Genomic DNA, 25,995 nt, shown 5'->3' on the forward strand with positions numbered 1-25,995 from the left:
CATGCTCAGGTTACACTCTTTTCCATACATTCTAATTAGTCACCTATAGTAATCATGGTAGTGATAACATACAGTATAATATACTATTTAACATGGTGCAATTCAGTTCATGGGCTATTCTCACCCAGTATTAAATCTCCTTGAGGTACACACCGGACCTCTCCGTTCTTTTGCATCACCCACCAAGTATATCCAGGTCCCTGAGCGAAAACAATTCCACGAATAGGTTTGCCTTTTCCTGAGGCAGGAGTAGCCCAGACTGTTTTACCCAGCATATTTTTTACATGCACTACAGGAACTTTATCCCCATCTACAGTACGTAACAGGTTTGATTGGGCAGGTCCAGCTCGGTTGGTAGATCCCCTAGTATTGACTAACCAGGTGGCCTTTGCCAAATGCGTATCCCAGTTTTTGAACGTCCCAGCGCCCATTGCTTTCAAGGTAGTCTTTAACAGGCCATTGTATCGTTCAACTTTCCCGGAGGCTGGTGCATGATAGGGGATGTGATACACCCATTCAATACCATGTTCTTTGGCCCAAGTGTCTATAAGGTTGTTTCGGAAGTGAGTCCCATTGTCTGATTCTATTCTTTCTGGGGTGCCATGTCGCCATAGGACTTGCTTTTCAAGGCCCAGGATGGTGTTCCGGGCGGTAGCATGAGGCACAGGATATGTTTCCAGCCATCCGGTGGTTGCTTCCACCATTGTAAGTACGTGGCGCTTGCCATTGCGAGTTTGAGGGAGTGTGATGTAATCAATCTGCCAGGCCTCTCCATATTTATATTTCAGCCATCGTCCTCCATACCAAAGAGGCTTTGACCGTTTGGCTTGCTTGATTGCAGCACATGTTTCACAGTCATGAATAACCTGTGCTATAGCGTCCATGGTCAAGTCCACCCCTCGATCACGAGCCCATCTGTATGTTGCATCTCTACCTTGATGGCCTGAGGTGTCATGGGCCCATCGGGCTATAAATAATTCACCTTTATGCTGCCAATCCAGGTCCACCTGAGCTACTTCAATCTTAGCAGCCTGATCCACCTGCTGGTTGTTTTGATGTTCTTCAGTAGCCCGATTCTTGGGCACATGAGCATCTACGTGGCGTACTTTCACAGCCAGGTTCTCTACCCGAGCAGCAATATCTTGCCACAATGCAGCAGCCCAGATAGGTTTGCCCCTACGCTGCCAGTTGTTTTGCTTCCATTGCTGTAACCATCCCCACAGGGCATTTGCTACCATCCATGAATCGGTGTAGAGATAGAGAACTGGCCATTTTTCTCGTTCAGCAATGTCTAAAGCCAGCTGAATGGCTTTCACTTCTGCAAACTGACTCGATTCACCTTCTCCCTCAGCAGCTTCTGCAACTCGTCGCGTAGGACTCCATACAGCAGCCTTCCATCTCCGATGCTTCCCCACAATACGACAGGACCCATCAGTGAACAGGGCATATTTCTTTTCATTCTCTGGCAACTGGTTGTACAGTGGGGCTTCTTCAGCACGACCCACCTCCTCCTCTGATGATATCCCAAAGTATTTGCCTTCTGGCCAGTCCATGATCACTTCCAATATTCCTGGGCGACTGGGGTTTCCTATTCGAGCCCGCTGAGTAATCAGTGCAACCCACTTGCTCCATGTAGCATCAGTTGCATGATGCGTAGAGGGGACCCTTCCCTTGAACATCCAGCCTAGTACCGGTAATCGGGGTGCTAGGAGGAGCTGCGCTTCAGTACCGACCACCTCCGAAGCAGATCGAACTCCTTCATATGCTGCCAATATCTCCTTTTCAGTTGGAGTATAGCGGGCCTCAGATCCTCTGTATCCCCGACTCCAAAACCCCAGAGGCCGACCTCGAGTTTCCCCAGGTTCTTTCTGCCAGAGGCTCCAGGTGGGGCCGTTCTCCCCGGCTGCAGTGTAGAGCACATTCTTTACATCTGGTCCTGTTCGAACTGGCCCAAGGGCTACTGCATGGACTATTTCCTGCTTGATTTGTTCAAAGGCTTGTCGTTGTTCAGGGCCCCATTCAAACTCATTCTTCTTACGAGTTACTTGGTAGAGTGGGTTTACAATCAGACTGTAATTTGGGATGTGCATTCTCCAAAACCCCACAACACCTAGGAAAGTCTGTGTTTCTTTTTTGTTAGTTGGTGGAGACATAGCTGTTATTTTGTTGATCACATCCATTGGGATTTGACGACGTCCATCTTGCCATTTTATTCCTAAAAACTGGATCTCCCGTGCAGGTCCTTTGACTTTATTTTGTTTTATGGCAAAACCGGCTTTCAGAAGGATTTGGACTATTTTCTTCCCTTTCTCGAAAACTTCCTCTGCTGTGTCACCCCACACAATAATGTCATCGATGTACTGCAGGTGTTCAGGAGCTTCCCCCTGCTCTAGTGCAGACTGGATCAGCCCATGGCAAATGGTAGGGCTGTGTTTCCACCCCTGGGGCAGCCTATTCCAAGTATATTGGACTCCCCTCCAAGTGAAGGCAAATTGTGGCCTGCACTCTGCTGCTAGAGGGATGGAGAAAAATGCATTAGCGATATCAATCGTGGCGTACCACTTGGCTGCCTTCGATTCAAGTTCATACTGAAGTTCCAGCATGTCCGGCACTGCAGCACTCAGTGGTGGCGTGACTTCGTTCAGGCCGCGATAGTCCACTGTTAGTCTCCACTCGCCATTAGACTTTCGCACTGGCCATATGGGACTATTGAAAGGTGAATGAGTCTTGCTGATCACTCCTTGGCTCTCCAATTGACGAATTAGCTTATGGATGGGAATCAGGGAGTCTCGGTTGGTGCGATATTGCCGCCGGTGCACAGTTGTGGTAGCAATTGGCACTTGCTGTTCTTCGACCCTCAGCAACCCCACAACAGAGGGGTCCTCTGAGAGACCAGGCAAGGTAGATAATTGTTTAATGCCCTCTGTCTCTAAGGCAGCAATACCAAAAGCCCACCGGAACCCTTTTGGGTCCTTGCAGTATCCTCTTCTAAGATAGTCTATGCCAAGGATACATGGAGCATCCGGACCAGTCACAATGCGGTGCTTTTCCCACTCATTCCCAGTCAGACTCACTTCAGCCTCCAATACAGTCAACTGCTGAGATCCCCCTGTCACTCCACAAATATAGATGGGCTCTGGTCCTTTATAGCTCGATGGCATTATAGTACATTGTGCACCGGTGTCTACTAAAGCCTTATACTTCTGTGCGCGTGATGTGCCAGGCCATCGAATCCACACAGTCCAATAAACTCGATTGTCCCTTTCCTCCCCCTGGCTGGAGGCAGGGCCCCCCTAATCCTGGTCAGAATCTTCCTCGTTTCTGTGTTTGAAGGACTGTCTGCTGGAAGTTGGAGCAGCAAACTTTTCGGAGAATCCCTTTTTCCTGATTGTTTTCTTTTGCAACTCACGTACCCGTGCCTCTAGGGTCGCGGTAGATTTTCCATCCCACTTTCTCATGTCCTCTCCATGGTCTCGTAAGTAAAACCACAGGGTGGCACGGGGTGAGTACCCACCATATCGTCTTCCTTGTGTGGGTGAACGCCTACCCCTGACAGCTGAGACACTGCTTTGTACAGGTGCGAAGGAGAATAATCTCTCTTCAAGTTGGTGAACCTTTTCAGAAAGTTTCTCCCAAGTGTTCTCCTTTGGTCGGTGGGCACTGGTTGGTTCAGGTGGGGAGGACAATAGATTCTCTTCAAGTTGGTGAACCTTTTCAGAAAGTTTCTCCACAGCTGAGACGCAGGCCTGTAAGGAAGAGGAGAGACTTTCTTCGTACTGCCGGAGTTGTTTAGCCGCTTCACCCACTGTGGGTTCCTCATCCTCTTTCCAGGCCATTATTGCCAATGAGCTGGCATATGATGATGGTGCACTCCGTACAAACTTCCGCCACATGGGTCGTGTACACTTGACTTCATCTGGATCTGTGGATGTTTGTTTGAGGTCTGGATCCTCATAAATCACTTCCCGTACGGCTAATTCCCTCAGGTACTGGATTCCCTTCTCCATAGTGGTCCACTTGCCTGGTAGACATAAAATATCTTCCTTGAAGGGATACCTTTCCCTCACAGCTGAGAGGAGACGCCTCCAGAGGCTGGTGGGTCGTGCTCCATCTGCAATTGCTTTGTCAATGCCGGCGTCTCGAGCAAGGGATCCCAGCCGCTTGGCTTCCCTGCCGTCTAATTCCACACAATTGGCTCCAGAGTCCCAGCACCGGAGCAGCCAGGTGACAAGCTGCTCACCTATACAGCGACCAAAATCTTTTCGCACATCTCGTAGCTCGCGCTCGTTTAGGCTTCGGGTAGTTACTGTTGCTCTTTCGGCATCCTCATCTTCCTCCTCCTGAATCCTTGACGGCCCAGCGTCGTCATCATCTTCGTCATCTCTATACTTAGTTTTGGCAGAAGCCTTACCTGGATTGGCAGAAGACTCTCTGCGTTCTAAACGACTTGAATTTCTATACCATATTTTCACCTTCTCTACAGGGGCAGCTTGCACTGCTACTGCTCGTTTCTCTGACTTTGTTACAGGGTCTGCCACAGGGGTTGGAATGCCCTCTGCAGGGTCAACTTGCACTGCTACAGCTCGTTTCTCTGACACGGCCACAGGAGCTGGAGCGGCTACAGGAGCTGGAGTTGGAGCTGGAGCAGTTGCAGGAGCTGGGACTGGCGCAGCAGTAGGAGCTGGAGCTGGAGCGGCTTCAGGAGCTGGAGCTGGAGCGGCTTCAGGAGCTGGGACTGGAGCAGTTGCAGGAACTGGGACTGGAGTAGCGGCCGGAGCTGGAACTGGAGTGACTGCAGGAACTGGGACTGGAGCAGTTGCAGGAGCTGGAGCTGGAGCGGCTGCAGGAGCTGGGACTGGAGCGGCTGCAGGAGCTGGGACTGGAGCGGCTGCAGGAGCTGGGACTGGAGCGGCTGCAGAATCCACCGTAGGGGTCACAGTGGCCGTTGGGTCTGTCACTAAGTTGACAGCAGTATCAATGGCAGCTCGATAGGCATGAGCCAGGCCCCAGCACGTTACAATGATTTGTGTTACTTTGGAACTGCCAGAATCATTACACCTTTTTTTCAAGCATTCTGCCAGTTTTTGAGGATTTTGCCATTGTTCAGGGGTGAATTTCCAACACACTGGGGGTGCCAACTGCTCTAGATGCCTGCCCATATCCACCCATACTCCCTGCCACCCACAACTATACTGCCTCCGGGCAGATCTCCGGATGAGCTTCATAAGTAGTTGTTTAACTTTAAGCAGAATCTGAAGTGCATTCATGAGGCAGAACAACAAGACTATGGTATTCTGAGTATTCCAGAAATATTCAATATCTTGGAGAGCTATTGTGACAAGCTCAGGGGATAAGAGGGTGGTGAAGGAGGAAGGCAGAGTGACCCAGGAGGATACAGGGGTGGTGAAGGAGAAAGGGAGAGTAAGCAAGTAAGGAAAAATATCCTCCCCTTTCCCCTCCACAGATTGACTCTCTAATGGAGAAAAACAATAGGTATAATTGCTAATAGTTCCCAAGATGCTGTTTCCAAAGTACAGAGTCCACGATGTTACTGAGTATAAATACCAAGTTAGAGTCATGACCAGATATCTTATCGTCTCATAAGCCATTGCTATAACACTTAGTACCATAACGGTCTGAAACCAGGGCCCGGAGAGGAGAAACAACACTACAGAGAGCAAATACGGAAAATAATGTACTATAATACTCAATTTGGAAAACAGGCGCAGCAGAGTTGTGATTAAAGCAATCAGCATCATGACAAGTGACTATTAAGCAGGTCTAATCCTTACACCAATTTTAGTTTAACACACTCTGATCAGATCTGCCGTTATCTCAACCTTTCGGGCCCCACGTTGGGCGCCAAAAAGACTGTCGTGGTTTAACCCGACCGGCAGCTAAACACCACGCAGCCGTTCGCTCACCCTCCCCCCTCCCTCTCTGGGACGGGGGAGAGAAATGGAAAGTGAAGCCCGTGAGTTGAGATAAAGACAGTTTAATAAGACAGGAAAAAAAAAAAACCAAAATAATAATAACAATAATAATAATGATGATACAATGGTGATAATACGAAAGTAATAATAGTATGTACAAACAAGTGATGCACAATGCAATTGCTCACCACCCGCTGACCGATGCCCAGCCTAACCCCGAGCAGTCCGGCCCCCTCCCCCCGGCTAGCCACCCCTATATATTGTTTAGCATGACGTCAGATGGTATGGAATACCCCTTTGGCTAGTTTGGGTCACCTGTCCTGGGTCTGTCCCCTCCCAGCTCTTACTGCACCCCCCAGCCTGCCCGTTGGCAGGACAGAGCAAAGGCTGAGATGTCCTTGGCTTAGTATAAGCACTGCTCTGCAACAATTAAAGCATCGGGGTGTTATCAGCACTCTTCTCATTCTAAGCCAAAACACAGCATTCCACCAGCTACTAGGAAGAAAATTAATTCTGTGCTAACTGAAACCAGGACATCTATGAATGGCAGTGCTTTTTCAGATGCCATTTGACAGTCCTGAAGTGTCATTTTGCCTCTCAAGAATTAATACTGTTCATGTACTTCTCGTTCTTCTGCAGTCAGTGCTCTGATACACTCTTTGTCTTGGCTCACATAGCTTTTTTTTTTTTTTTTTTTTTTTTTTTCTGTGATGGCATCTGATTTCCTTTCTGTTAAAGTTTCTTTTACTTCCTTGAGTATTTTTAGATATTGGATATAAAAGCAAAACTATCTGAGAAGCACCTAACTCAGGTGTGACCCTGAGTTTACAAATCTCTGCACGTAGCTAAGGACTGCTGCATTTCTCTAAAAAGATGAAAATAGTATAAATACTTTCAGGGCTAATACTAAATGCAGGGCTTCTGGTAGTCCTGGTGTTGTGTAAAATCTCTGCTCTGTCTCTGGACCCCTCAGATAATTGCAACCTAAGTTCACATTCAGAAGGAACAAAATTCTATCAAGATGTACAGAGAAGATTGCACACCGTTGCCTTCCCTTTTCATCAAACAGAAAACAAATACCATGGTCAAAAACTTACCAGACAAATGTTATATTGTCTGCAACGGAAACCACAGTCAGAGTTCCTGCGCTTGAAAAATGAAGTATGGGTTTTACTCTTCAGTTGTCCTAATGACTTTTAGTATTGCTCTCATCTGAATGTGGTCACAAGAAGAACACGAGTGATGATTTTTTCTTCTAAGATGTCTCTCCAACTTTTCTTTCCTGGGGAGAATATTTTCAGTCGTAGGTACTGAACCGTTAGTTTAAAAAGTAATGCCATGGGAGGGCTTTGGAGCTAGTTAATCTCTAAGGTCCCTTCCAGCCCAAACTCTTCTATGACCTTACATGTATTTTAGGCTTGCACCACAGAGGCAGCTAAGAACACAGTGGTTTGGTTGTGTTTTTTTTTGTTTGTTTGTTTGTTTGTTTGTTTGTTTGTTTGTTTTTTTCTTCCCACAACTTGGCTAATGATCAGTACTTGCCTGTGAAGCTTAAACTTTTGAGTTATATTTGCTTTTATATTTAGTTTCATACATAGATTTATTTTTTTTGTTTGTTTGTTTTTATTTAAAAAAAGAGAAGACCTCATTTAGCTGCTTATTACTCTGTCTGTGGGAGGTTACTATTTGGTTCTGCTAGTGGAGATTTTTCTAATGCATCAGTAAATGAGATGAGGTGAGTAAGTTTAAATCTGAGTTTTCAGCTAATTCAGCATTTTTTATTTGAAAGCAATTGAAGAGTATACACATCAGTAATTTGATTGTGAAAGAAGCAGTCCCTTCTATCAAGCAGGCTGAAGTCTTTGTGCCAGGTGGTAAAACTCTTCAGCTGTCCCATTTCTGGGTAGCTGCAGCCTTAGGGGTTGACATTTCAGAGTGGTGATGAAGTAGCTCTGAATTCTTTGTGCAAACCCAAGTCAATACACGCTTCATGTTTGGAATCATATGACTGGAAGCATGACTTCAGTATTCAGCCAGTACTCAAGCTGGCAGTTCTCAGTGTTTTTAAGCTGAGAAGATAAAAGGTGCTGTAAAATGAGTATTTATTATTGATAATGCTTTTGCGAAGATCAGATCCAGTGACGATACTCTGTACTGGTATGTATCAATAAAGTGGAAAAACTTTTTAGACTTGTTTTATTAAGCTTTCATAACTAAAGTGTTTGTAAAGCCTGCTAAGATTTAGTAGAATCTAGAAATCATGTTTTCTAGTTACAGTTAAAAAAAAAAAAAAGGTACTATATTCCTGCTTTACAAGTACTGTCTTTTTCATATTGTTTTGTCTCCACGTTTCTGTGCTTGTCCTTGCTTTCCTGTTTAAAGAACACTTGAGTTTGTGTCTTCTGCCATCAACGTGAGGTTTGTTCTAGAAATAGCTGTGGATTAAACTGCAACAAGCTCTCAATATGTATATTTTTGGAAATTGAGTTTTTCTCTTTTATTCCAAGAGTATCTGCTATATAAATTGAGCTAGAAGCTTTTTAATAACTCTATTTTATTTTTATTTTTTTAACTAAAGTAACCTCAGTTAACTGACTGTACTCCTTTGACTTTATTTTTTATTTATTTATTTATTTTTAAGTATGACCAAAAATTTGAGAGGTCCTTTCTTACTACGTGGCTACGAGAGGAGCTGTCCTGATCCTGAGACTTTTTAAATTAGTTTCAAGTTTTTTTTTTTTTTTTCTGAATGACGCTGTGAAAAATAATCATCTGTGTATTTGCTTTTGTAAAGTTGCTATGTGCATTCCCTAATTTTTAACAATTTGGCTTCTTGAGCATCTGTGAGGACTTCTTTCTCTGCTGACTTGAGGAAGTTCAGGATAACTGCTGTTTCTCTTGTCCTCCCTTCCATTTTGGGTTTGGAGTGTATGACTTCTGAGCCTTCCTGTTTGTGTATAAATAAATAGTTTGCTAGTTACATATATATATATATATTTATATATATGTAAAATACTTCAAAATTCCTCACAATTCATTCACCCTTCTCCAAAACTAAAGTTTGGAGGCTGAATGATGCTCTTATTTTGTTTACCTCTTTTTACATGACAGGCAACGTAAGTAAATGGACATTACATATGCTGGATCTACAGTGGAAACGGGAATGTAATTTTGATGCTGATGAGGCTAAGGATAGAAGTATGAGCCCAGCTTAGCCTTTGTTTTAAAACTGTTGTAAAAGGTTTATTTCTGAACTATTTTTTTTTTCTGAAGGGTGCACTTATTTAAACAACAACAACAAAAAATGCAGATAGTGCAGTATTTTTAATAAATGCACTATGAAAAGTTTAGAATTCAGTATTCCAAGATGTTCTTGACTGCTTCAACCTTTTAGGCAGTTGTTTTGATATATACACATATATATATCTATGCATACACACACACACACACATATGCTTTATGTTAATATTTGAATTTAAGTGTGGGCACCTGTCATACTGCTCTTTACCTGCTCTTGAAGTATAAAGGTTTTTTTTTCATCTCTCATTTTTTAAATATATTTAAAAGGATGTGTATAAAATTCCTGACTACTTCATATTAAATATGACTTCTGAATGCTGTTACCAGGTAAAACCTATTAAATCCTACTTTTCTTCCAAAAACTTTCAGCAAATGATTCCTATTGGTACCACTGCATTTCACCTACTCTAGAACATGTTCCTATATGTAAGGAAAGATCATATTCTATATTTTCATTTTATCTGCTTTTGTTTTATGTCTGCATAGCATTCTCACTGGGCACTGTCCTCATGTTAGTTTTGGAGGAATTTATGCATGAGTTCGGTCATATGACTGACTGCTGTTCAGCTCTTTGCTGTTTGTAATGAACAGAAAAAATAATTATTACAGTGAGTTGGGGGTTATCAGGATTCTTCCAAGTTTGGGAAAAAGCTCTTCTGTTAACAAGATCATTTTTCAACACTATGTGGTGTTTTATTGTTGATTCTTCTTCTTTTTTAAAAAAAAAAAAAAAAAAGGCAGCAGCTTTTTGTTTCAGCTATTTAAAGCAGGTTTGGAATCTAGCTTTGAGTTCTCACCCACCCCCTTCTACACGTCCCAGGACAGTAAAAAGTTAAAATGTCTTTTGTTTCTTGCCCTTTGAGATACAGAAAAGTGTTCTTATGTATTTATGGGGCAATAGAGCACATACCAGACATTTACAGATCATGCAAATTGCCTGACAACAACTGTCCTGTAAATCAGATTTTTTATTGTCCTGGTCCATCTTCTCCAGAGACACTTCAGTGCTCTGCAAGTGGTTCCCTCAGCTGACTCGCTTCTCTGCTTGACCTTTCCTTTGTAGGGCTTGAAAGATAAGCAGGATGTCTGATGTTTGAGGACAAGAAAATCGCCTGAGGTACTGAAGTGTATGGAAAACAAACAGCTTTATATGCTTTGTCGACTATACGTGTAGCTGTTTCTGTGCTGTTCCCCTTTACCAGTGTAGTTCCTGTCTGCGCTGTTCTTAATTACAGCGTGTACAATTTGCTCTACCTGGATGCTCATTGCTCTCTTCCCTCTCGTTAGTTGTAGCAGGTGAGATACTGTTTTATTTTTTTAATGATTTTTTTTTTAATAATTTTTTAAATTGTTTTACTGTCAGAGGCTTCTCTGTTAGCTTGCTTTGTAGAAGAGTTTTGATGGATCAGCACATCCTGGAAATATGCTAGTGTGACTGATTAGTTGCACCTTGCACTCTTTTTGCAGAAGACTTGGGTATATGTGTGGGATTGAATTATTTGTTTCAAGAGCTCCCTGGTTATTGCTTAGATTTTCTTACTGTATTCTTACAGTGCATTATTTCTCTACTTTTCTTTTTTTCAAAGTCTGAAAGATTTTTGCGTCTGCTTTCTATGGTATGAACCATACTCTGTGCGAAAACTATGATGCTTCTTAAAAATGCTGAGTGGTGTTCTCATAAACCCTCTATCTTGCATTGTTACAGTAATCTAGGCTGAAAAAAAAAGTTTTATTAAATACTTAGGGCAACCAGTAGTTGCTGGAAATCGGGCATGGTTTATCTTATTTGTTTTTTCAGGGTATGCTTCACTGGCATTCAGATATCTTGTTTTCCTGCTTGAAATTTCTCTTCAGTAACCCCATCTTTCTCCCACTTGCCCTTTAGTGCTGATTTGGATAGGGCAGGGAATCTGCAGGCTGAATCTGACCATATAAAACAGCAGGCTGTCTGGTTCATTGCCTCTGCTATGTTCTCCCTCTTTACAACTCTGTAAGCATTTGTGCAGGCTGCTGTGTGTAAATGCAGCCTTTCAGCATCCACAAAAGATAATCCCCACTGGCCTGGGTTGGGCACAAGTCTGGTTATCCTCTGGCAGTTGTAGCCACACAAAAACTCCCTGCTGGCTCCTCCTTCCCATTTTTATTGCTGTTCTCAGCAGTTGGCTTTGGAGGAGGAGTGTGCTTGCTCTGTCCACATCCTCTGCTTCCTTGGGCAAGGCAGACCTTCTGCATGTTATAACAGTATTTTAAGGTCACATGAGCTTTTAAATTGACTCTGACACTTAGCGTAACTTGAGGTGGTGCATCCCTAACTTTGTGTCCCAGTTTGTTAAACAAGCCCTTCTCTTAAAGGCACACAAGGAAATGTGTTGTGTGTTGACCTCAGCTGTCATCCCCACACTCTTAATTGCAGGTGGAGGTGGTGGGCAAGCCAGTGACTGACATGCTCTCAACAAGAAAAACTTCAGTCCTGTGTGAAGCTTATTGAGCTCTGACTTTCTGATGGCTTTCATTTTCCCACCTTTGCTGCATGCTGCTGGAAGGCAGTAATCTGTAACACCATGTCAGATACAAAGCATTTCAGGTACCCACCTCAGGGAATACAGAGAATGAACGTACAACTCTTCAAATCTTGGTTAGGGTGCTCAGCAGGAGTGGTTTGGGTGTCACAGTTTCTGCTTGCTTGTTCAAGAGGTCAGTCTGCAGCAGGAGACACGGTATTTCAAAACCAGAGGAGAAGGCCTGTGATATCATGCCATGCCATGGAACTGAAGGCACGTGTGTGCCGGAGGAGTTGGCATGCAGGACTCCTCGTGGTATGCTTGGTCTGTCTCTGGGGCGTCTGTTGGTTTTGTCTGTCAGTTTCTGACTGATTGAATGCTCTAGTCTATTGTAGACCAGGTTCAAAGCATTTTCTGGGTTTTTGGAAGATTTAATAGCTGTAGTGCACTGCTCTGACATTTCTGCAAAGTTATTAAACAGACCTGCAAAAGGGGAGTTATGCCCCTTACTATGAATAGCAGGCTTGTGGTAAGATAAAATGAAGTTGTGGAGCTCAATATAAAGAAAATTTTATTTTTATATTTCATATTTTTATTATATTTATTTTAAATAGATATATATATGAAATAGACTTAAAATGTTCTTCTTTCATTGTGGAGAAAGGTGATAATGCAGGGAGTACGTACACGTCTAGCAAGTCCAAAAGCTCTCAGTTCAGCTCTGCTGTATGTCTTCCGTTATGACAGTACCCAACTGATCCAGGCAGAGTGATGTTAACAGAAGTTTCTGTAAGCATAATAGCAAAATAGTTGGACTGCTTATGATCTGACCTCTTCTGCAATGTTCTTTATGGGGTACTGTAAGGGAAGACCAAAATTACCGTATGACAACTTGTATCTATTGCATCATTCTAAGTGTAGCTTCTGAATAAATTATCACAATCTGATCTATTTTGGGGAAAATGGAGATGCTTCCAGGTGTAAGCAGATGTATTTTCAGTCAGGATCTGCTTCATCATATGATAGTGTGAAATTTTCTTGGCTGTCCGTTAAGGAGTTTTTCTCAGTGCATGTAAAATGGTAAGAAGAATCCTCACACAGGGATGAAAGAAATGTGTTTGAAGAGAAGGCATGTTTTAAATTGTAAATATTCTGACAATTTTTTTAAGGAAGTGAGAATGCTCAAACCAAAGGGATTTGTTTTGACCAATAGTAGATCTCTAGGGAAGAGTTTAAGAAGACAATAAGCATATGCACTTCTCTCTTGGCCTCCAGTATTCCTACCAGAGCTTTTCATGTTTTTTGTTTTTCTTTTCCTATGATATTGTCTTCCATGTTACATCTTTCCAGACTGATGAGTCCTGATCCATTTTGCTGCCCCGTAGAAGTAAAGCTATTTTGTACTCTGTCATCATTGTGATCTTTTGTAACCTGTTTTAGCTCTTCTGTAGTCCTTTTGGTGGTATGAAGTTCTCTCCTGTACCTGATAGTACTTTGTATCCGATTAATGTGGGGACTGCTGGTGCATGTTGGGCTCTTCCTTGTAACTGTACCATTTCATTTGGGAATGGCAGTAGTCCCATCAGAACCCACAGGGTAAGTTAGGATTGGCTCTGTTGCCTCCCTCTCCTCCCTACCTGCAGTGTGACTCAATTCGTGGCTACCAGTAGAGAGTTCTATCTCATGTTATCACCCAGCTGCTCAGTGCTGACAGTTCCGTCTGCAGCTACCCTGCAAACTTTGTCACTTCACTTTTCACCTCTTTTCAGTAACTAGTTTGCTCTTTAGAGGACTAAGCTGTTTGCCAATAGGAGAAACCTGTTTGACCTCTGCTAATAACTCTTGACATTGGCCAACCAGTTCAGCTCTACTTCACAAGGCTCAACAGCTGGGTAGATGAGGGAGATGGGAATTAGAAGTCCTATAATGTATTTTTAGAGCTGCCAGCTGGCTGGATGTTTATGGTGTGTATAGCCTTGTAGCAGTTACAGTGAATGGTTAGAGAATGTGATGATGAGCAGAGGAAACAGTGCATAAGGAGAAGATCTGGAGGGAGATGGAAGGCCATCTCCTTTGTTTGGAGGGAATGAAATTTTATTATTGCTGAAAAGGTACATGATGCTTTAGTGTCATGTACTGCATGTGAATATAAAATATTTTGTAAAAATGATACGGTCATTGCCAAAATGGTCTTAATTATAAACTCCCCTGCCAATTATATCTTTTTTGGGAAAACAATACTAGAAAATGTTCAGATTTTTGGAAAGGCAGGAGCCTAATAGCTCTTAATTAGGTGGGGTGATTGAAATAGATGCTTTTCAAGCATCCAACTGAGTGAAAATAGTGTGCTCAGGAAGCTATGGGATAAAGATTGAACCTCATTCATACCTCCCCATTACTGTTGCAAATCCGACTTAGTGTAGAAATTGGTGAAGGGAAAGCCTTGTCTTCCAAGATAAGAGCATGGAATCAGCGTGTGGTCACAGCATACCCCTTTGTCCCACCCTGATCATGAAGTAATTGCTATGGGTTTTCACTTTGCAAGGCAAAGGAGGAATATGTCTTGGTCTGTGAAAGTCCCGGTGTGTTCAGTCTTCTGCAGAACTTGCTACCAAATGTGCAAAACCATCTGCTGCCTTTTCCCAATTACGTACAAAGGTATATATGTATGGGTTTTGAAAGCTTTACATAGACAGAAGATTCTGAATGGTTTTCCACTTGAATATTTTTGCTTTTCTCTGCAAAAGAATATGAACAATTGTGTTCAAGGGACTACAATTTCAGAGTGAAACAGATGTATTTCAAAAATACTATGACTAATGATTCTCACTTTTTAATCTAAAAATTGACTGGATTTTGTACCAGCTCCATGGTGCAGTGCCCATTTATATGTACTGGGTATGTGCATTCCAACCACATTTACTGAAAGTAAAATACTTTTATGATGATATCATTAAAACAAGGAGATCCCAAGAAAGAGCATGACGAAGCATCATCCAATTAAATATCATAGGACTTGTGTAAAATGTTCTGTATAATATTCTGTATTACTGCTATGTTTTTTTAACTTTTAGTACTGTGATCTTAATACTGTTTTATGTTTCATGTAAACTTATCAATTGTTTGTGTTTTCAAATATAATTCATTTTCTTTATGCAGGTTATAAAGCAGCTAAATGGAGTCTGAGCAGCTGTTTCATAGAGGCTACTATCGAAACAGTTACAACAGTATAACTAGTGCAAGCAGCGATGAGGAGCTTTTAGATGGAGCAGGTGTAATTATGGACTTTCAGACGTCTGAAGATGACAATCTCTTGGATGGTGATGCATCAATTGGTAAGTTAAATTTATCTTTAAAATTTCTATGGGTTGTGTATGGTTTTAGTTTTTTAAATAAACAAAACCAGTCCTTTTTCATAACAACTTAAAATTTCCCTTTAACTGTTCTGTCCTCCAAAAGGATGCTTTAGAATTGAAACTAGTTGAGAATTTTCCTGTGTGCTTGCCTCACAGTTGCATTGTATGGGATAACTTCTCATATGAGGCAGACAGTAACTTCTGTCAAATGACAAACTTGCTGTCAAGTAAGGGAAAGATGATTATTCTACAGCTGTTTTTTCTTAGCTGTATTAGGATTTCTGAAGTCTTATGGTCTTCAATGTTCCCTTTGTGCAGAAATCAACAGTCTTCTATAATTGTTACCTCTAGAGAAAAAATCTGTTTTCTGTTAGATTTGGCTTCAAATCTGTAAAACCTGACAAGCAGGGGTGATGTTAGGAGCAGTGCAAAATGTCGAGACTTGAATTTTTGACTAGGTGAAAAGTTGCAAAGAGAAGAGCACTGGAAAAAACATACGAGTAGTACAAAGAAAGAAGAACTGGGAAGCTCTCCCTCCATTTTCTTCATAAATGAAGTAGTTAATGGAGTGAAAGCTTTAATGTTGTCTTAACAATGGTCAAAGAGCAGAACAGAAAGGAAGGAAAGGAAGTAATTTCTAATTAACATAGTAAACTTTGTTAAATATATACTCTTGTCATTTCCTCTTGTTTTGTGTAAAATTGAACTCAGTCTCTTTTTTTTTTTTTTTATCACCCTTTCCTCTCCCGTTAACATTCAGTTGTCTTCCTGCCATGCACTTCCTTCATGCACTTTCCCCTTTGCCACACTTAGCACTCAGATGGTGCCATTATAATGGATAGTTGTCGTATTGTTATAAGCATCCTTCCCATGTGTCTTCCTTTCATATCATCAGACATGTCTTGTTATTCAGTTATTCAGCTTGTATGCTGATACAGGTATTAAAAGCCCAGATACCCTCAATGTACATAAAAATTGTTTCTGCAGAATTACTTAGAGAACATCAGCATTAGGAAGTCCAGTACTTGGTAGTTAGGAAATTAAATGAACAATTGTTTTTCATGGGCACTATATTTCTGAATATCTGGCTTTATTAAAAAAAAAAAAAAAAAAGCCTTGCTTGTCTAACACAATACTTGTAACCTATATTAAAAGTCTGAAGCTACTGTGGTTATTGTTTATATAAATCCTCTCCATCACTTCAAGCTTTAATGAGAAATGCAGTTTGCAGTAAAATAAATAGTTTTAGCCAGTATTCTGCCTCTTGCTTGCTGTGAAATTATATCCATAAATTTAGCTAGACAAGTGAGGTGGTTTTGTTTGTACTGCCAAAAGCAATGCTAATTGTTGCACATGCCAGTAGTTCCTATTGCATGGTGATGGTGAAGTGGTAGAACATGCATTGAAACACATATGTTGTTGTTCCCGCACCCCCAGCCTGAAATTTTTGCTAATGGCATGTCTGCTTGCCACAACTCCAATCACCTCAGTAAGAGGTTGCAGTAGTAATAAACACTATGACTTTATCGAAATGAATGATGATTTATGCATGGAAAATAGAGCAAATCATAATACATGTCTTAGACAGAATCTGTTGTCAATTTTCTTTTCAAGGTGGTAAGAATATACCTCCCCAAAAAGTTCTAAATAAAGGCAGGAAGTGAGTATTTGTGTTAGTCATTCTTTAGGTTTTTATGTATGTGAGGTGGTTCTTTTGTGTGTGTTTAATTCAGCAAATCTCATTGAGAAGACCAAACAAGCACTTTCTTGATGGCCTCCACGTGCCCTTTTTTTTTTTTTTTTTTTTATTGTTCTGTTACTGAATTAGCAGCAATTGTATTATTATTATTATCTTTTTAAATACTCTTGTCCTGTAATTTTCTCTTTATTAACATGGTGATGCACTCATTCTGTTGATTGTAAGTACAGGTAAGCACATTACTAGACATTAGGTCTAGTACTGTACTTTAGCTTGTTGAACCATATTTAGACATATGGAAGAATTTGTGAACTTGGTTTCTTCACAAGGTGTAGAAAGTGGCAATATAATATATCTGCACCTAAAATGATTGTGGAAGAAATGTAATTAAATTGATAGCTGCGTTGCTACAAAAAGTAAACCTAGAATACAGATGAGCTTGAAGCACAGATCTGAATTTATCCAATCCAGAGAAGTTACTGTAGGCAATAGTGTTCATCATAAATTTTCCGTTTATGTAATAGAATACAAAATGATACATTTTTTTAAAATCAAATCTGTGCAATGAGGGGAAGTAATGGATTAAGAAATTCTTTTTCATCTAATGATAATTGAACCATAAACTGCACATATAACATGCAGAGGAAAAGCTAACATGGAATTCGCAAACAGTCGTCATCGTTGTTGTCCCCCATTCAGAGGACAGTAAATTAACAGAGTAAGTCTGCTCGTTTCAGTAGCCTTGGTAGGTCATTTAGCTGTCAGGACAGTGGTTCTCTCAAGCCTGCACAGTACTGCCATTCACGTTACCAGTCATACTTAAGTACTTAACTGAGCCTTACAAAGCCATTGAGGCTATTACTCAATGGTGAATATGCCTTCTGTTGAAAGCATGTGGAAACGGGTCGATATTGGGGAATAACATTAATGACACAGCCTACTTGTTTCATGTGGGAAATTCCTGTCTGTTATGTGGGCCAAAACAAGAGAACATGAACTGGAATCAGCCTTCTGAAAGGCTTAACACCTAGACATTGTAGGTACTTTTACTATTTAGTTGATTGGAGATGTGCCTTTCATTTAGCGTCGCCTCTCATCTGCAATTTGAATGTTTTTTTGTGGTTCCGTGTGGGAGATTGACCATTAATGATTTACAACAATCCTATTTCTTCTAACATCATCTGAAAGTGTGCATGATATCTATTTTTCACTGTTTCATCTGAGAAGAATACAGAAGTTGTCTATATATAGTATTACTGTACATGTCGGTATGTATAGTAATCATTTATCATAATTACATGCATAATTAATCATAAGATTGTTATGTTCTCCAGTGGCTGGTACCTTTGCATAAATTTCAGACTTAGCGGCAGCATTATGGCAAACACGTAGGCATCATGAAACGTGTTGTTTGAGTGTAGTGCATTTTAACGTGTTGAGTTGATATGCACATGGAGGCTTGGATGACTTACACCATAGCCTTGGCTAGAAGGGATACTGCCTGTCAGCTTTGATCAGAACTTGCTTTTATTGCTCAGCAAAATGATTATCTCGGTAGCAGTCAAGTTAATGTTTTACCTCATTAAACTGCTGTTTAATGAGAAATATGGTGATGTTATACTGGTAGTAGAAATACCTGACTTCTTATTGGGAGGGAATCTTACCAATGCTAATATGTGCTGTGTATTTCCATGTATGCAGTCCTTTTATTTTTTAATGAAAGAAAATGCAGATCATTGCCATGATGATCTGTGTGTTTTACTTTTAGACTCTTTGGTAGCTTCTTGTTAGGTCGATTTAAACACTTCATACTTGCCATTAAGAAGCTATCAGTTCTTTAATACTTAAGCCAGAAAAACTATTAATTCCTCTTTTGAATATTATAGGAGGAGATCTACAGTACTCAGTGTTTTGTTTTGTTTTGTTTTGTTTTGTTTTTTTTTTTTTTTAAAGTTACACTGGAGTAGTACACTGTCTTCTATTATTTTAATGGGGAGGCAGAGGGAATCCTTCTAAACAGAAGTGAAATGAACGGAGATGTATGACCAGATGACTATTTTAACTAGTAAATGAATGAGAAGACTAAATGTCTAACTGATGGTTTTTCTCTTAGCATACGCTTGCTTTGCCTTTCTCTGAAATCTGAGACACCCAATCCTTGTCCAGTGGCTGGGCCTGATTTTTTTAATAAGTGTGTCAGTTCTTTTTTTATTTTTTCTCCTTTTATGACTTTGGTTTCAACAACTAGTAAGGTGAAACTGAGACGTCCCCATGATTTTATTCAGAACTGATGTTTATTTATATGATGTAAGAGAGGACTGCATCAATTTATATTTAATTATAAGGTAAGTTCAGCAGCAAGGTGGATTTTTTGTAATGTCAGACTGCAATTTTTTCAAGGCTCTGACTGAAATCAGATGATTAAACCGTATTTGCAGTTAAAAATGGTTTGCAAACAAATGATCTCACTGGTGTTTACATCTCTAGGTACTTTGATCTGTCTGTGGGAGTCTGAGCCCTGGCATTCTTTTCAATAGCTACAGTGCTTCTTGCTTCAGTTGAAGAAGGAGCTTAGTTGCTTATGTTGTGACTTTGTGTGGAGACAGTTTACAGTCTGGCATATGGTGTTAACGTCAAATTGGCAATAGTTAACCTTAATATGACAACCTGCAAACTGGAAATTCAAAAGCTGCTGCTATAGCCATCAGTACCTACTTGCAGCAACAGCAGTGCCACTGAAAAAAAGAACAGGCCAGCAGGTAATGGTGCAGAATATCGTGATTATCCTAAACTGGCCGTACCTATGGGTTGGAGATGTTTGTCTAAAGTATGATGAAAGACCAAAGCAGTACATTTTTCGTGCCCTGAAGGGGCACTAAATGGTAACTTTAAAAAATATGGCACAGTCAACTAATACAGCATTATTTGAGGAACAGAAGGTAATTTTTAGCAATTGCAGGTGGTTCTTTATAACAAATTCCGATCACATAAGAGGTTAATTGTTCAAGAAGAATTAAAATACTATCTTCTCCAATACATGAATGTCCTCTCCTGTGTGCTTTTTTCTACTTGGCTTTCACAGTGAAAAAGAAAATAAAGAATACAAATATATAAAGGAAAGGAACTTTTCCTGCATGAACTTAAGTTCCTGTTTCATTATTTGTGCAGGAAAGTTTCATTAACAGAATCTTCCTGTTATCCACTGATGATGTGAGAAAGGGTCTTGAAAGTCATGTCGTACTTTCAGCGTGTTTTTTTCTATATGTGTGGTACAAAACTGGGCTGAATGGTTTGACATGCCTTTACTAACTTGGAAAATAAGTTATATACAGCTTAGAAGTATTTCCATTGAAGGCCTTGATGGTCTTTTTAGGTAAGGAATATATTTAGCCTTGAATGATTCTGAACAAAAGGAAGCATGAGATAACTTGTCCTGATCACAAGGGCAAGCATAAAGCACAGCTAGTTTATGTGACGTTGTTGAACTGTCAGTTACTGCTCACAGACTACTTTTTTTCCTCTTTAACTGTTGTTAGAGCTGCAGACATTCTGCCTGTGCTCCATAGTACTAATGTGCCTGAAAACAAGGTATCTGCCAATATAGAACCATGTTTTCTTTTATCTTTTCTCCACTTGTAATGAATTCAGTTGATTTTGCTAATCTATCTGGAACATAGTTGCTATGCACTATATTTGCATAGATAACTATCTAATTAATAAGGTTCTTCTTTCCAGGATTTCAAGATCATTGGCAGAAAACAGTAATAGAGAAGTTGTCTGGAAGGCTCTTGGGTTAAGGGAAAAAAATGTGTTTTTTTTTTTTTTTTTTTTTTTTTTTTTTTTTCTTTTTCTTAGTTGTTGGATGAGTGAATTGCAGGTGTTTGAAATGTCTTTTTTATCTTACCTGTTTACCATGCTGGTGCTTTTCTCTAATTCAGATGTTGTGCTAGCAGTTCTGTATATGGCTGAGAGCCTTTCTAAACCTAGTGGTGGCTTCCAGGTTTTTAGTTCTTATCAGTGGATCTTGTCTTCCACAGACTTCCTTAATGAAGAAGTTGTTTAGCACCCTCACCATTCTTTGGCAAGCTGCAACAGCTTAGTTGCATTTTATTTGAAGAAGCATTACCTTTTTTTTTTTATTATTATTTTTATTTTGAACCAAAATTCAGGTATAAATACTACCGAGAACATGTGTAACTGCCAGAGTCTTGCCTAGGTTAACACTCGCCAATGTGTTTGCATGGACTGATGCAGCAACTACTTCATCACTCGCCCGTGTAAAGCCTAAATGCTTAAGCTCTTCTCTTTCTTGATAGTTGCAGCTGTGGAAAGTCTTTCTGCTGAGACATTGGGTTTGTAGGGAGGTGTTATCAAGCTTATTGAAGTGAGACTGCTGTTGATACAAAAAGGTTTGATATGAAACTAGGACAGAGTGACCTGAAACTGGGATGACTTGACTGTCTCGCCAAATGCAGGTGCTCTGATATTGTTCATTGACTATATGCACATAGAAACTGACTGGGATTAGCATGGAGATGGATGGCATAGTGCTGTCACTGTGAAAGGTGGCGGTGACCCCTTTTAAGGGGGTAGAGAGGAAAGAATTGTCGATTAAAATCCCAAGTCTCCCAGCAAAAGAACTGCATCAGAGTAATGATTTGATTACAGCAAATCAGTGAGTGGTGTATTAATCACCAGTATGAGATATCAAATCACTTGCAGCTTATGTTTTGCTATACCTCTACACAATGTATGCTGCTGAGCAAAACTTTGTCCTTGCCTTTTCTTTGTAGTGCACTTGATCCTCTAAAATAGTAACTCTAAGAGCTCTTTTATTAGAACAGATTGTTAAATAATAAATATTGATTTCCATTGCTACTTATTTCCTTTGCTTATCAGTTGCTCCTTTTCCAGGTTAAGTATTTCTGGTTTACTTAATTGGACCTTGCAACTGTCCCATGCTTTGGATCATTTTTACTGCCTCCTTCTGAGCTTTTTCTAGTATCTGTAATTTAAGGGAGGGATGAGATCTTTGCACAGTACTGGGAAGATAAGCATGTCACGGAAACAGAGTAGCAAGTCTTCAATTTTAATTCTGACCACTACTGAGTATTGAGCTCACAGTTCCACAGAATTCAAACATGCCTGGCATAGTGCAGTATTATGTATTAACAAAATTGCTGATGACACGGCATCTGTGTTCATGCAGTTTATGTATGGAGAAGATTTAATATCCTTGAAGCTAAGGAGTAAGCTTAATATAGATGGCATGTCTAGAGAGGCGTGTACCTGTTGGTGTTAGGATTTTTATCCCTTGCACATACAACTTGAACAGCAGATCAGAAATGCTGGACAAAATTAAACAATCCTAAAGCAGGAAAAGGGCAATCTAATAGCTAAAACATGTTTCTTTAAAAAAAAAAAAAAAAAAAAGGTAGGAAGTAGTGAAGAGGCTCTTAGAGAATAAGAGAAAGCAAGGTGATCTCATGCATGCAGAAGATAGCCTGCTTTTCTTTCACAATCCTCCTTGTCTGATTAGTACAGTAAAAATACGTATTTTAAGGGGAGTGTAAAGCTGATCAAGATTTAAAAAAAAAAAAAAAAAAAAAAGGGGGGGGGGAAGCACTTCTCCTGGCTGATAACTCTAGTATAACAACTAGTCTGTTGATTTTAAGGGTTTTCTTCCATTATCAATGGGATGTAGGTCAAGAACAGAGTGGTGGACAACCCCAAGGAAAAAAAAAAAAAAAGAAAAAAAAGTGAAAAGAAACCTGAAGGAAATAGTCTTCATTTTTTTTTTCAGGCTAAGTGGTCAAAGTAGTCTTTAGGGACCAAAGGCTTATTTTTTTATATTTTATTTTTGGTCTTATATATTAACATTGTACCATGTTTTCATTATTTTCTCTTTCTATTTCTTCTTCTGCCCTTAACCTTTGCCTGGCGATGGGGAGCCTTCACTCATATTTCACTGACGTGCAGTGAAGGTTCAGCTATCCTAAGGGGGAAGTCAGTCTCAGAATTCATTACACAATGTGTTTGCGGCTCTGTGACCTGTTCTACTGCATTGTTTGCTAGTTGGGTTTGACTTCAATTACCTTCCTTGTCTGGCCAGTGAGTAAAAGCACCACTGGAAGTTATACAACACTGTAAAAGCATAATTCAAGAACCTGTGGTTGGCCAATGAAGAAGCAAGCTTATTAGGCAAGATCGTGGAATCAAGTGTTCTCTGCTGGATGAAATGATTGTGAGCAAAATTAAGTAACAGATTTGTGGGAAACAAATGATTGGGGGGGGGGGGAAACATCTGTAATTAGGAAAACAAACTATTTTTTTTTCCTTTATAAGAAAATGCAAATATAATAAAACTCAGAGTGTATTACTGTTAAGCACATTCTTCTGGGCTTTCTTCCCATTTTGTTTAAGCCCCATCTGCCTTTAAGTACTCAGCAGCATATGTTATAAATTTGTATGCTTTTGCGATATATTTTGTCTTAAATTTTCCATGTTATAGTCTGCCTCATTGAGGCTTTTGATGAGGTGGCAATGGAAACAGTTTAACGGAGTCCTCTGTCTGTGGCTTGATACAAAGCTGGGAAAGCCTTTTGCCAACACTGTTGTGATCAAGCACATGATTTTATGTAATGCTAATGAGTGAAGGAAGTTCGGGTCTCTGTAATGTTAAGATTTCAAAAAAAAAAAAAGTCATTTTTACTGTGTCTAATCTAATGGTATTTACGAGTTCTATGTCTTTTTTTTCTTTCTCTCCTATGATGGCACCTTTAAGTTATTTCATCCTAGACTGTGTGATGGAACTGGGAGGAGTGTGTTTGTCTTTCTTGCATTGTCTTTAGTTTTCCTTTTGCTGGCCCTGCTGTGTGACCCAGATGAGAAAGTTGCATGATTTTGTACAGAAAGAACCAAGTCAGACTGAAAGGGCTGCAAGGCTAGTAAACTGAGACAGAGGAAGCAAAAGAAGGCAAGGTGGTGGAATGATTAAGTCTGGGCTTAGTTTAGCCATGTGGATTGAGAAAAGGATAAATGAAAGGAAAAGGAAATTAGAAAAAAGGCAGGAGAATAAAGTGGGAAGGAAAAGGAATGGAAATGACAGGAATGGGAAAGGGTAGGTTTTGAGAGATTTTGTGTGTTGTTTGCATACCCTGTTGTACGTGGATGCTTTCATATGTAGCCATCAATGGAGGGCACGTGGGTTCAAGTCCTTTCAAAATGGAGATGGTAGCTGTTTTGGGAGAGAGCTCTCTTACGTTGCGTTTTTAAGAGAACACTGTCTTAGCTCTGCTGAGGGAGAAGCTTTCATTTTGAATAATAGGAAAGGAAATGACTGTGAAGAGTCACTAAAATATCTTTTGTATTGGCCACAGTAACATTTGTAATTATCTGACATGTTTTTGTCATCTCTTGTTATTTGAGATCATTCAGCATTGTCAGTCTTACATTTGGAATTTCATAAAAGACCTGATTTTTGTTTTCATTACCTGGTGCAATGAAATTACATGGTCAGTGATCAGAATAAGCCAAGTAATTGAGGGAATTGAGAAAATATTTGGCTTGTATGTAGTAAGGTGTTCAGCTGTATTACTTAAACTCAGCTTACTTCTTAATTTGATATGGTAGAATAATGCTTCAGAATTAAGGTCATCTCTTCAGCCTTGGCTAAGGGGGCTGGCATACCTTTGTGATGCTCCCCTACATTTCATTGGCTTTGTTCTGTCACCTCAAAACACTTTTCCCTTGGTTATCCTGATTTGTCTAACCTCTAACTTATTCTAATATATTCAGATAGTGTTTCTTCTCCCTCATCCTAAAAGGAAAAAGATATGGTATGGAGGAGGATTAAGGTAACTTTTTTCATCATCAGCATATTTTAAAGGTGTGTCACATAAATACGTTGTGGTATTTCCAGAACAACGGACTTAAAGCCCTTTTCTGCAAAGATAGATGCATCTAAATGATGTTTAAGAACAGTACGTGCCTGTTGAGAACAATGGGAACACTTAGATGCATGAAGCTATTTGGGCATGGAGGATTTCTGGGATTGAGGCCTTAGAGTATAATTATTGTGATGAAATCTCTTTGAAAGCAAGCTACTCTATAAACCTGCTGTTTACATATGAGCTTTTTTATGCCCTAAATTGGCTGCTTGTAAGGGCTTCTCAGTCACTGAAAATAAAGCTATTGTAAAACAAAATTTAGACTTTACAAGTGCTCATAATGTTATGTGCTCCATAATGCCCAAAATACCTCCTTAACTACAGACACCATTTCACTAGCTACAATTTTGGATTTTGCGGGACTTCACAATAGAAATAACTGACGTGATCTTGAATATACAGTTATCAGACAGTTAAAGGCAGACACTTCTTCAAATGAGTTAGAAAAGGAATACTTTGGAAACATTAAATTGTATAGACTTTTAGAGATGAATAAAATGACTGTCTTACATTGGTCAGGTTATCATGCAGTGTCTTTTTCTCTTTTTGTTGCTTAAAATAAACAAGACCAGCATGTAGGGAAGGTAATACATGCAGTGGCAGTGGTTTTGAACAATGAGAACACAAGCTGCTGGTAACTGAGAAGGGAAGATGACTGTTCTGTTTAGGATGATACAAAGAACTGTGTTTGGCAGCCTGTCTACGAGTGGTGACCTTGGAAGAGCTATGGTAATTTAATATTAGATAGGTTTTAAAGATTTATATAGCAAATACGAAGTTGCGTCTGTTTTACATTGCAGACTACATTATTTTCTGTCATAGCAAAGGTTTTATCAGGTAAGTCCTCTAGCTAGTCATCCTTTATCTGTTCCAATACGGTCTGGATTTTAGACTTCTGTAGAAACTTTGCATGTGCCTTCGTCCAGTGAACAGGCTTAGGTTACCAGGTTAGCCATTTCTCTGCTCTAACAAACTTTTATTGTCAGTTCAAAGGCCTTCAGTAACAGTATCTTAAATTAGTGGTGATCTTCCGGTCTGTGTTATACAAGTTCTTTATAACCTCTATTCCGTATTTTTCTCCAGTGTGGAGTTGGGTTGATAGCGTTGTCTTCTGTAATCAACATATAATAAATGCGCTAACAGTTGCTCTAATACTAACAATATGCTCTAATAATTCTTTCTTCAGATTACCAAAATTGGCAATCTTTTTGCCACAAATGACTTTTTCTTTAGATGTAATAGGAGATTCTTTCAAAG

At 40.0% G+C, this 25,995-nt stretch overlaps 1 protein-coding gene across 3 annotated transcripts in view; it reads left to right on the plus strand.

Annotated features, from left to right (window-relative positions):
- Positions 1-25,995, plus strand: part of CLCN3 (chloride voltage-gated channel 3) — a 68,599-nt gene that overhangs the window by 5,920 nt on the left and 36,684 nt on the right. For all 3 annotated transcript variants that reach the window (XM_084519133.1, XM_084519136.1, XM_084519134.1), the window contains exon 2: positions 14,894-15,069. In XM_084519133.1, the coding sequence (XP_084375259.1) occupies positions 14,910-15,069 (160 nt within the window). In that variant the 5' untranslated portion in view covers positions 14,894-14,909. The remainder of the gene's footprint in view (positions 1-14,893; positions 15,070-25,995) is intronic.

Source organism: Aythya ferina (genome assembly GCF_964211825.1).
Source record: "Aythya ferina genome assembly, chromosome: 4".
Lineage (NCBI taxonomy): Eukaryota > Metazoa > Chordata > Aves > Anseriformes > Anatidae > Aythya > Aythya ferina.